This window comes from Amblyomma mixtum, chromosome 1, assembly GCF_055824585.1.
Source record: "Amblyomma mixtum isolate Tamu chromosome 1, ASM5582458v1, whole genome shotgun sequence".
NCBI lineage: Eukaryota > Metazoa > Arthropoda > Arachnida > Ixodida > Ixodidae > Amblyomma > Amblyomma mixtum.
The window spans coordinates 47,983,565-47,996,370 of NC_143012.1; the positions used below are offsets into that span (position 1 = coordinate 47,983,565).

Consider the following 12,806-nt stretch of genomic DNA (forward strand, 5'->3'; position numbering starts at 1 on the left):
CATGCGAGAAGTCCTTGACTTGTACAGTTTTTCCTGTATTAGAAATGGTTTTTTTTTGTAGACGACGGGTGAAGTACACTAATTCATGATCTGATTCTTCAGTTTCAATTGACGCTGTAAATTTATCGATTCCTTTATTCGCGAAAATAAGATCAAGCATTTCTGGTGAACTGTGCACTATCGTTGGTAAATTTACAACTTGTAAATTATGGCACGGCATTATGTCCCGCATATAGTTAACGTGCGAGGTAAGTGTGCGACAAGACCCCGGGAAGGTTTAAGGGCTCATTCACACTTGCGAGTCGCAAAGGGCGTGCGACTCGCAGTCGCATGCGACCTGGGAGCAGCTCGCCACTACCGATGTTCACACTAGCAAGGCGACTACGCGAGTCGCCTTCTCGTTCTGTTCTCGTTCTGTTCTCGTCCCAAACGAGAACCATCAGGAATGCGGTCGTACGCGCCCTTTTTCCGTCTGCTGCGGTTCGCGCCAGTCACTGCTCGCGCTTGTCCCGAGACATTTTGTTGCATCGCTCCTCGGCTCAACACAAGAATGTTTTACGGCGACCTCAGCGAGGAGGAAGACGTCGTCGCTGTTCTGATGTGCACTGCGGCCGCGCAAGCTTTTGCTGCGCGCGCGCGTACGGCACAGAAAGAGCGGCGACGGCGTCGCTGGTGGGTTCGACCATGCCTCCGATCGCGGGATGTCGCCGGACATGCAAGCCGCCTGCTACCGCAGCTGCGGGCGCACGATGAAGAATACTACCGAGAGTAAGTTTTCATTTCTGTCTTTATGGCGCAAAGCACAACTTTGCAACCTTCCTTGTTCAATCCTTTTTTCTCCTTTACGCATTCCAGCTTTCTCCGGATGCCGCCTCGAACTTTCGACACACTCCTGGATCTGGTGCGAAGTTCTATAACTGTGCGGGACACCAGGTTCAGGAGTGCCATTTCAGCGGCTGACCGTTTGGCCATGACAATTAGGTAACCCGCGTTGTCAGAAAAATGGTAACATTTTTTCTCATGTATAGCGTATAACAATTGTAGTTCCGATGTCATAACACAATGCTTGCTGAATTGATCTGTTTCATGAGTTCATGCTGCATAGTAGTGAGCACTGTTTTCATTATAAATAGTCAAGTATAAACAGTTCATCTGTGGTGTGTAAATCAATTTCCCAGTGAAGTGAGTATCTATGCTGTTCAACCTTTCTATGTCATTGCTTTGGCAGGTTCCTGGCCACGGGTCAAAGCCTCAGGGAGCTTTCCTACAACTTTTTGATAGGAAGGTCTACTGCGTGCTGCCTCGTGGCAACAGTATGCCAGGCACTGTGGGATGTGCTGAAGCCGCTTTACCTAAGGCATCCACAGGTGGCAGACGAGTGGCTAAAAGTAAGCTTCATTATATTAATTATGTTATTGTTGCTGTGCTCTGCAGGCAAAGGTTGTTACTGCACATGGTGTTCCGGAATACTTCACAGGATTAACTAATGAATGACCAACGCAATTCATTTTGATGAATGGAAGCATATCCGTTAAACTTTATTCTGCAGATCGCAGCTGACTTCGAAGAAAAGTGGCAAATGCCACACTGCGTTGGGGCCATTGACGGCAAGCATGTGTTAGTTGAATGCCCTGCCAACTCTGGGAGTGCAGATCGAAATTACAAAGGATCATTCAGCAAGTCATTGCTTGCTGTTTGTGATGCACACTACAGGTAAGGCTCTCTATTATGACAATCTTGGCATGTTCAGTTTGCAGACACCTTCTTAATAATGAGGCCGACCACAGGTTTGCATGACTGCTGACTATCAGGCAGCGATGAATAAATAAGACACACTGTCAATCTCAATGCCATGCAGAGGGCAACATTTCGTTTAAGCCCTTTGGGTTTCAATCCATGTATAAAATCATTGAGCCATAATCAAAAATGATGACTTCTTACTTACACTTGCTAGGTTAGAGCAAAGCAGAACTGTGTATGATACCCGCGCAGCAGAGCCTTGGAATGTTAAGAAATGCCGTACAAACTATGGCAAACAAATGTTGCAGCATACCTTACCGACACTTCTGAACCAGTTGCACTGCCACAAGAATCTTGATGTCTCCAATATTTCTCTGAAAGAATTGCCCCAAATATTCATGTAGTTCTTCTTTTTCTTGCTATTACCATTTTGAGTGCACCTGTCAGTTCTGCTGTCCTTTATTTTCTCCTCCCTGTGTTTGCCTTTATAGTCTCTTTGACCTAATATAGTTCTTTTTTCTTTTACAAGCAGAATGTACTGCTTACTGAACGTACATGTGTCATTCTATGCACAGAGCATACGAGTTTTTTCTTACTATTTGTTTGATGTCCTATTCCGCCGCCGTCAATGCTGCACTGTAAGAGGAAGCCAGGACCTCTCAAGCTGTCTATACAGCTTTTTCCCTGGCTGTCCTCGCAACACCTAGTTGCGGAAATAAACCTTCAAACCTTCAAAGTGCACATTCTCAGCAACTGCAACATGTAGTGACCTTTAAAACATAACTTACAGGTACAAATCAAAAGAGCAGTTGTCAGAAACACATTCATTGCTACTCAATCTGCACTGAATTTCAAACTATCTTCCATACAGGTTCCTCTACGTTGAAATGGGGCATTTTGGAAGCGATTCTGATGGCGGAATTTTCGCCTCGTCGACGCTCCAAAAGAAGATTGCTGGTGGCGAGTGGGGCTTTCCCACTGCAAGGCCTCTAGGTGGTGAGGGGCCGCTGCCCTATTTCTTCGTGGGGGACGAGGCCTTCCCGCTGAAGGACTACATGATGCGGCCTTTTCCAAGACGAGGTAGAGGACCACATCTGAAGTTTCAATGCACTTAAAACGTAAAGAGCTATGTCACTGGCATGATCAAGCAGTGAAGTGTGCATCTGTCATAATCTGAATTTTCAATATTTTTTTCCTCTCCAAATATTGCATGCCTAGTTTCATCAATGTTTGTCATATTTTACCATTTCAAGAAAGCTGTAACACAGGCCATGTAAAGCATTCTAAGAGTTTTGTGTTGCATGCCACAAATTTGTCAGCCCAGCCTTTGCAGTGTCACTTTTTCATCTAACTAGGACGTTTGTGGTTCATTCCTGTAAACCGGTGACCTTGCTGTTAACAAGTGTATCGAAATCACATTACAGAAATGCCGCTCTAGGTGTGCATTGGCAGGAGTACTAGAAAAAACAATACACATGCAGTAACTTTTCTACACTTGGCAGCAGCATGAGCCTTAAGTATTCTTCATGCTTGAAACTTTTCAGCTTCAGTGAAGGCTCCAAGGTCATGCTTCCCATGCAAACAAGTAGACTGTTTGGTCTCACAGTGCATTGCTTGCGACTGAGAAGTGCATGCAAATGTTCTCTATACTTCATCACTCATGTTCTTGTCTTCAGCCCTGCATGAAACTGCGGTGCAGTCAAACTACGAGCGCCGGATTTTTAATTATCGGCTGAGCCGGGCACGCCGCATCATCGAAAATGCGTTTGGCATCCTGGCACAGAGGTGGAGGATTCTGCGGCGACCCTTTAAGGCAAAAACAGTTAACATCAATAGATATGTTGGTGCATGCATAGTGCTGCACAACTATCTCCTTAAAGAGTCCGCAGAATCCTCCTCCATGTACTGCCCGCCAGGCTCTGCCGACGCTGAAGATTGGGAGGGCCGCCTCTGTCCTGGAAGCTGGAGGAGTGACGACTCCAGCTCGGCCTTGAGGGCTCAAAGGCTCACAGGCTGCAACGCAACACGGTATGTGGTTTGTTATACAGCTGTTTGTTCCAATCATTGCACTACATGTGCCACCAAAACAGGCGCATACATTAGGTGTCCGGCATTGTCAATCATACTTGTTCAACTTACTAAACCTCATGTAATTTGTTTTGATTTCTTATGTACAGAAAATCTCAAAGGAAAAAAGTAACCCAATAAACTAGAGGGTTCTGTAGAACCCAGTTTCAGAAGTCCTCGTTTATAATGGTACACATCAGAGGCTCGGAGCATTTCGGCATTGTGTGACATGCAGCACTGGAGTTGGCTTATCAAGATAATGAAATATAACTTGAGTGCAATTTCTTCCCAGGCATGCCAAGCAAGTACGTGAAAAGCTCACGCACCACTTCGTCACGGCAGGTGCAGTACCGTGGCAACATGGAATGGTGACCGGAAATCACGAGTAACCAGAGGTGGGTTACACAATGGTGCATTTTATTTTATACAATAAGTGCTTGCAAGATGATGTTTTGCTTGATAAAAATATGTACTGTCTGTAGCAAAAGTTGACAGTCCTCCATGCCTTTGCTTCTAAGGGTATAGCACACTGTAAACTTTTGCAACAGATGGTACTTTTACATGAAGAGGGAAAATATGAGCTTCTTTCATAAGAACAATGCATGAAGTGAGGTCATTCATAAATTAAGTGCAAGTAACATTAGCAGTGAGTAGTTGAAGATGAAGATTGCACAAGTGTTTGTAAGTAAAAAGCCATTGGTAATTTTTATCGGTTCCTTATTTTAAAAATATCACATAATCACATTGATCACAAAAAATAAACAGGAACATAAATACTAGGCACATCGATATCAACTTGTACTTTTAAGGGCAGTCACGTCGCCGCAGTGGCTCGGTGGTTACGGTGCCAGACTGTTGACCTAAAAGATGCAGGTTCAATCCCTGCCTCCACTATGACGTCCCTTATAGAGTTGCTTTGGGACGTCAAGCCCCAGAAAACTCGACTGTGGTATTACAATTCTACAGCCAACCTTACACAAAGTGTGGCTGGGTGAGGGCTTATGGGTTTAAACTTCCTAAAGCGACTCGGGCTATGAGGGACTGGGATCAAAAAATATCACAGTTTAGTCATGTCACGTAAAACAGCGCTAAAAATGGGAACTTCTGCGGTTCAATACAATAAAATCTGGATTAGCATATGTTAACTTGAGTACTATAAATTACATGGTAGCGCTTAAAAAAGGAACATAAAAAATGACTAAGTCGCAATTGCACATTCATTTGTATAAAACATTTGCAGTTAATGAAAAATAAAAGCACAAAAAATATCACAGTTCAGTCATGTCACGTAAAACAGGGCTAAAAATGGGAACTTCTGCGGTTCAATACAATAAAATCTGGATTAGCATATGTTAACTTGAGTACTATAAATTACATGGTAGCGCTTAAAAAAGGAACATAAAAAATGACTAAGTCGCAATTGCACATTCATTTGTATAAAACATTTGCAGTTAATGAAAAATAAAAGCACAAAAAATATCACAGTTCAGTCATGTCACGTAAAACAGGGCTAAAAATGGGAACTTCTGCGGTTCAATACAATAAAATCTGGATTAGCATATGTTAACTTGAGTACTATAAATTACATTGTAGCGCTTAAAAAAGGAACCTAAAAAATGACTGAGTTGCAATTGCACATTCATTTGTATAAAACATTTGCAGTTAATGAAAAATAAAAGCACATCAACACTACAGCGTGTTCCGCAATTAAACGTGCTCCATAGAATGCACCTCATAGCTAAACCAGTGAATTGTTCAAGCTCAATTATCGCAAATACATGGCATTTGGTCGGCAGAATTGCTTTCTACCACATTTCTTTGGGGTACTTGCCTGAATCAATAAGAAGAAGTCGGATATTCCCATAGTTTGCAGCAACGACGAAACGAAATGGGTCGCTCTCTCGGTGATTGCACTGGTGGTGCCATCTCGTTGGTCAACCATGGAGATTAGGCAAATGAGGGGGTTCTTTTGTGGGAGGTTTGAAGACTTTTCAGCAACTGCTTTATCAATGACCACAAAAGGCTTAGTTTGGCCAAAACTGCACCAAGTTTGAACTTTCTTAGGGTAGAGCACCTTCAAAACCTCCCACAAAACTCTGCCCCACCTCCTTTGCCGAATCTCCATGGCCAACAACGAGACGACACCACCAATACAATCGCAGAGAAACTGGCCCATTTCATTTCATCGTTGATGCAAACTATGGGAATATCCGACTTCTTCTTATTGATTAAGGCAAGTACCTCAAAGAAATGTGGTAGAAAGCAATTCTGCCGACCAAATGCCATTTCTGCACGAAATTTGAGCTCAACCAATTCACTGGTTTAGCTGTGAGCAGCGTTCTACAGCGCGCCTTTAATTTCGGAACAGTCTGTATGTTAATTATTCAATCCTGCCCTGCACCTGCAGGCTATACGTCATGACTTCAATGTTGTGCATGAGGTCTTCAGCCAGGTGTTGTGGCATGAGTCTCATGCGGGCGTCCAACAGCATACAAAAAAGTCCGATGGGATCCCTCTGCTGTTGCCGCTGTTGCCGCTCTTCCCTAATCTGAGCCAAATGGCTCACACAAGCCCTCATGACGTCATCGCCAGCATTCCTGCAGACCAAGCAATTTAGTGTAGTGCAAACTGGTTAGTCAGTTCACCAACCGTCATGGAAGGAAATCATGGGCAAAAGCGATTGGACAAGGGAGAGCAACAGACAAACCGCAGTCTCACAGTTAACCTTACTGCAAATGCCTTCAACTTTGGGAACACAAACATGTACACTCTCAGTAATGATCAGATTGCAAAACTCACCCAGAATTTTCTGTTGTTCTCTTCTGCGACGTGCGTGGCCTATAATGCAATACAAAGTTTTCTTCATTAGACGAAAGAACTTGTCTTGGTCCGCCTGTTTAGCAAAGTAATTGTTTTGCCAGAAACTCTGCCCACGTACCGTTTTGCAGGTGTCGGCTCAGCAGCATCCTGCTCATGCACGTCAGGACTGCATCTGCAAGACGAGTATCATTAGGGCACTTTTCTTGCACGTGCAATTTATAGCAGAACACAACCTAGTGCAAAGTAGGTGGACGACAAGAATGTGAAAATCTACCAGGGTATTGCAAATTTTACTTACTCTTGCTCCCAGGTTTCTCCTTCGGCATCGCTGCCAGTGGCCTGAGGCAGTAGCTCCACATGCCCCTCCTGCGTTGCCTGCGTGGAGCTGCAATGCCAGAGATCAAGGATAAATATGCAGCAGCATGATAACAGACTGTGCAAAGGCACCATGAATATGTTCTTTGTTTTCGCTGATGGCAACAGTTTAAACAAGACCGCTTTAAAAAAAGACTGCTTTCAAAGCTCTGCTCCTGCTGTACTTTTGGGCCTGTAGCGTGCCATCGTGGTCCGGCAGCCGAAGACTACGACTGTCCCAGTACGCCTGCCAAGCACGCGCAGACTGGATTTTCATGGCTGCTTAACTGCAAGGCCGGCGCAGCGCTGTTCCATCCAAGCCTGGCTGAGCGCGTCCAGCCGAATATATTTGTGGAGACCTGACGTCCGCTTTTCCTTCGCCATGGATTGAGCGCCTACCCTTCGCCCTGCTTGGTCTCCGCACTGCACTTCGCAGTGACTCTTCTACCTGTGCAGCAGAGCTAACGTTTGGCACTACTCTCTGTGTCCCTGGCGAATTCTTCGAGCCCTCACCACCCACGCCTGCTGACGTCTCAGATTACGCCTACCGCCTACGTAGCGCTATGAGCAGTGTAGTTCCACCACGTCAACGCCAGTATTCCCGTCGTGTCCACGTCCCCTCCGACCTTCAGCGGTGCATTCACGTCTTTGTTCGCCACGACGCCGTACGCCCGCCCTTACGGCCACCATACGATGGTCCGTACCAAGTGCTCCGGCGTGCTCCTAAGCACTTTCTCCTGCTCATCAACGGCCAGCAGGACACAATCTCAGTTGACCGTGTTAAACCTGCTCATCTTGACACCGACGTCATCGCTAACTGTGCCGCTGCATTCCCTCCCGACCGTGCCAGTCCTCGTCGCGTACGATTTGCGCCAAGCCTATCCGCTTTTCGCCATTCACACCTTGCTCGTGGCTTCATCGCTAGAGGGGGGGCCCTGAAGCGTGCCATCGTGGTCCGGCAGCCGAAGACTACGACTGTCCCAGTACGCCTGCCAAGCACGCGCAGACTGGATTTTCATGGCTGCTTAACTGCAAGGCCGGCGCAGCGCTGTTCCATCCAAGCCTGGCTGAGCACGTCCAGCCGAATATATTTGTGGAGACCTGACGATGACTGGTGCCCACGATCCATCTCCACAGGCCTAAGTTGGCCAGCTGCTCAATCGGCAGTTCATTTATCATGTTTATTTCCATGTTGCCTTGGCAGGCCCATACCATGCGGTATAGGTCTTAGGTTGTACCTAAAAAGCCTCCTTTTTGTCACTAACCTTTCACCACCGTCATAAGCAGCATGGACAAAGCTGAAAAGAAATTAACGTACATATTTTACACCAGAATGAACTTTTTGAATAACCAAGTGCAGTCGCTTGTGAAATTTGTTTGCGCAAGATTAGTTGTTTTTTTAGTGGCCTATTTGTTTCTCACCTTGTACCATCTTCCTCTGTACTGCATAGGACTCTGGAAAAACAAATTATGTAGTTCAACATTTCATGATCCACTCTCATGAAAGCAAATACAGCTGCTTGATTACACGCAGAGATAACAGTACTACTGCTCAATGCACTGAGGCACAGATGAGAGGGTGACTTGTAAACATGTGACTTGGACATTGACTGCCTTAGCAAAAGAAATCCTAGCGTTCAGCTTAATGTTGCTAGCAGTGTAGATATGTAACAAGAATACTGCTAGAGGCACTAAGCATATAGTTTGATAACACTAAACTAGCCTTTCTGCTTAGACTACCCCAACAATCACTTTGTTTGTTCAATGCAGTGCTCTATGAGATGCCCGTGTTGTTCAACTACCATATTTTTGGCCTTGTAAAAGTCACATTATGCTTGCTCTGGCTCTGTTCTCTTTTTCACATGTATTTCTACATCAAGTGTTGCAAAAGTTCTCATTACACCAGCAAATTAAACTCACAGTGCAGGCTGCAGTGAAGATTCCATGAGCTCCATCATGGATTCAAAATGCGGCCATTTCACAGTAGGGATATCTGCCGCCCCAGCTCCACTCTTCTGCTTTTCTTTTATTTCCTGGCGTTTCCTAATGTAGATATCCTTCAAATTTTTAAATTTTTTCTCTGCCTGGGTGCCTGGAAGATAAAAACGTTCTCATGAATATATATGGCAAATAAAATAATCATCATTCAAAAAACGCTGTGCATTCAGCTTGTTTTGTCTGACTGTGCCTGAAAGCTCAAAGTGTTGCTTCTTTCAAGTAATCACTGCTGTGGCTTATCTCTAGAACTTTGTGCTGCATGGAGATGCTGATGCACGTGCATGTTCCGCATGTGCACATTTTGTGCTGTCGTCGAAGTACCGCAGTTGGGTGAGCATGGAAGTGCGTAGCGATAATAACTTGCACCTGAGCAAGCGTTTCACAAGGCGCGGGGAGAGAAAAAAAGATAAGAGGCCGAGCGTACACTGTCCTCGCAGTAGCCAACGCACGTGTCTACGTGCACACAATGCACGCTTTTACGCGAGCGTAAAAACACACGTCTCGGCCCTAGTCTTCTCCGATTTCGAGCGAAACGGGGACGAACGCCAAGCGGTAGAAGGAAAAATCGAGTTCGGAATATGTTTTCATCGTGTGTAAACATGAGCACGCGCTCTTGTGAGGAAAAACATGCTGCCCTCGTCATGCATGCTACAACAATACGAACTGAGCACATCTAAAAAACAAACGCGGGATACTTACGGGTTAAGCCGAATAGTCTTCCAATTTCTTCCCATGTGCTGTCCTTTTTAGTTCGGTTTTTAAATTCGGGGTGGTGTTTGTCATACAAAAATCTGTACTCGCGCACAGCGTTGATGAGCAGCTCTGCGGAGTACTCCATCTTTTGAGTGACCACGCTGGTGTGACGCCGATTTTGATCTTGCCGCCGGGAATGAACAACCGGATGTAGGTGACGCTTTCGTCAACTTCCGAAGCGCCGCTGATTGGTTCAGCGGTTTGCGACTCGCAGTCGCGAAGCTGAAAAATCGAGCAGCGAGCGACTGGCCTGCGACTGTCGCATTTCGACCAAGGCGACCGTTTGCGACTGTCGCTTTTCGACCAAAACAGTCGCGCGACCTCTGCGACTCGCAAGTGTGAACGGGCCTTAAGTCTCCGACAAGAAAAACTTTTTATGTTTGAATGAATTTACATGATCTCTCAATTAACGCAGATGTTGGGGCTGTGTGGAAGGTGCTCGGTAGACGGCAAACAGCAAAAAATATTCTACCCAGAGAGAGATTTTTAGGCTAATAGTCTCTATGCCATCAGCCTGATGCGACAGGGTAACTGCTAAGCTTTTCTTAACCAGCACGGCGGCCCCCCTCCTCTCGTTGATATATCACGACGGAAAACATTGTAAAAGGGTGGTAAAACATTATAATTTATGCTGCTGTGGAGCCAAGTTTCCGTTAAAACCGCAATGTGTGGGTTGTAACCAAGGAAGAGAGCCTCCAACTGGACAACTTTGTTAATTACGCTGCTGGTATTGATATTTAAAATACGCATTTCCTTATTACTGCATTGAGCAAGTCAATTTTGCTTAACATTGTAGTACGTACCAATATTCTTCCTACAGTTTTCTGTATCATCCCATATGAAAAGGCTACTGTCAATACGAGGTTTTTCATTTATTTGTTGGACTTTCTTTTCTTGTACCCTTTTATCGGATGGGCCCCGCTGTGGTGGCTCAGTGGTTATGGTGCTTGTCTGCTGGCCCGAAAGACGCGGGTTCGATCCCGGCCGCGGTGGCCGAATTTCGATGGAAGCGAAATTCTAGAGGCCCGTGCAGTGTGCGATGTCAGTGCACGTTAACGAACCCCAGGTGGTCGAAATTTCCGGAGCTCTTCACTACGGCGTCTCTCATAGCCTGAGTCGCTTTGGGACGTTAAACCCCATAAACCAAACCAAACCAAGCCATTCATCGGATGCGCTGTCAAACAAAAGTATACGTTTCCTAAGCGTATTTCTAGAATAGTCATTTTGTACTGAAGTATTGAATCCTTAAAGCTTGTAAGCATTTTGCATTATGCTTTTCTTTTCTTCAAAATCTTGGAAATATAAAATCACGAAGTGCTTTATCGCTTCTATCGTTTTTACCCATTCGATAAATTCTGGCTACAGAATTGCACGTAATCTTTAACTTGGTAGAAAAAATATTGGTTAGAATTTTACGACGCAGTACTGCCTGTGTTTCTTCTGCTTGTAACAATACACTTCATAAGTAACAATGTAACAATACACTTCAAAGATCTGCCTCATAGCCCAGACTAAATCAACGAAACATGATTCGCGTTTCTTAGAGCAAGAAAATCAGAAGAAAGACGCAACAAACACGTGTAAACAACATGAATGATACAGCAGTTGCACAATTTCCCCGTTCAGCTGAACACCATGTGCATGTTGTCTTTTAGCGCTGTAGCATATGGACTCTTTGATGGTACCCCCTTTGCCGAAAGTAACCGAGCAACAGGTTTTAGCTTCTCAACCGTTTGACGGAGTCTTTACGGCACTCCTAAAGATCTAAAGGCGTCAAAATTTAGAGGGGCACTTTGTTAACCTAAAGTGCGGTGAGGCGGAAGCCTTACGCGCAGTGTTGCTGCTTGTGTCACTGATGTGTGGTTAAGATGTGCAGCTTCGCCTATATGAGTGTAACGCGACAGCGTTTCGCAACGCTGCCAGGGAGTCCACAGAACGCCATCGCCCGTTCGGCTCTACGCCTTGCTCGGCGGTAAATTGGTTTTTCAGGAAAGGAAATGTATCTCTCTCGCATATCTGGGTGGACACCTGAATTTCGATGGGAGTGAACGAAGACGCCGTATTAGCTAGATGCGCCTTTGTTCATTCCGAACCATCGAGCTGGTATGGCAGAGTGGTTAGCGTGATTGTGTTGCACTCCGGAGACCCTGGTTCGATTCCTCAACTTGGCCAATTTCCTAATCGGTTTTATTTATTCATGTGGTCTGAGTAGAAAGGTTAATTGGGCTAATTGGTCTTTACTATTGCTCTGGTACAATCCATCATGTCCTGTCACCTGCCAAGTGATGAAACTGTCTAGAATTTCGACACAATGTATATGAAGCGTCTAGAAACGTCTAACTTAATGACGGTTAATGATAGTTAAGCATGACTTGCACATTTCGTGATACTAGTTAATGTATGGTTAGTGATAATTAACTTGACCTTATCTAGTACACTGATTAATTAGTGTTCGTTAAGGTGCAGACTCGGTACAAAGTTCCACATGCCACTTCTTAACTACTACTTATCACCAATTAATCATTTAGTCATTAAGTACGATGATATAATCATGAAATCCCTTTATATCATGTTCCGATGGCTTCCGATTGCACCCGATTAAGTATCGATTGGCTATTGATTGTCATATGCCCATATAAGGCATGCATCCGAAATGCGGACACATTTGCTAACACGTCTTGGTCACGACAGTATGAGGCATTAAAGGCTTTCGCCTTAAAACGTGAGGACAAGGGTTCACCTTACTTTACACAGATTCATAGATTAAGGGCTGCCATAGGCGCTTCGCTACGAGGCTAAGAAACAAACAATAGCTGCCCGGTTACTTCTGGCAAAGAATGTACCTTTTGTTCTTTTAAAGACGTCTATAACCGCGGGGCGCAGAGTATCCTGCAGCCGATGCCGGGCTCATTAACCTCTCAAAATTCCTTCGTTTTCTCCTTCCGACAGCTTTAACGAGGGACTTCAGCTTAGACGAAGCCAGCCTAACGAGCGAGACTGAATCGGCCCCGGAGAGAAGCGGCCGCTACAGTCCACGCCATTCCGCCGTCGATCACGAGACGCATCAGCCGTCC

General features: G+C 45.2%; 1 protein-coding gene across 1 annotated transcript; it reads right to left on the reverse strand.

The window, feature by feature from the left end:
- Positions 1-6,106: 6,106 nt before the first annotated feature.
- LOC149366260 (uncharacterized) lies at positions 6,107-8,251 on the reverse strand. Its single transcript, XM_089549933.1, has 4 exons — positions 6,926-8,251; positions 6,746-6,799; positions 6,607-6,645; positions 6,107-6,404 (listed from the first exon to the last, which is right to left on the reverse strand). Exons 1-4 carry the CDS (start codon positions 7,075-7,077, stop codon positions 6,188-6,190), a joined length of 462 nt encoding a protein of 153 aa, XP_089406059.1. The 5' UTR covers positions 7,078-8,251; the 3' UTR covers positions 6,107-6,187.
- Positions 8,252-12,806: the final 4,555 nt, after the last annotated feature.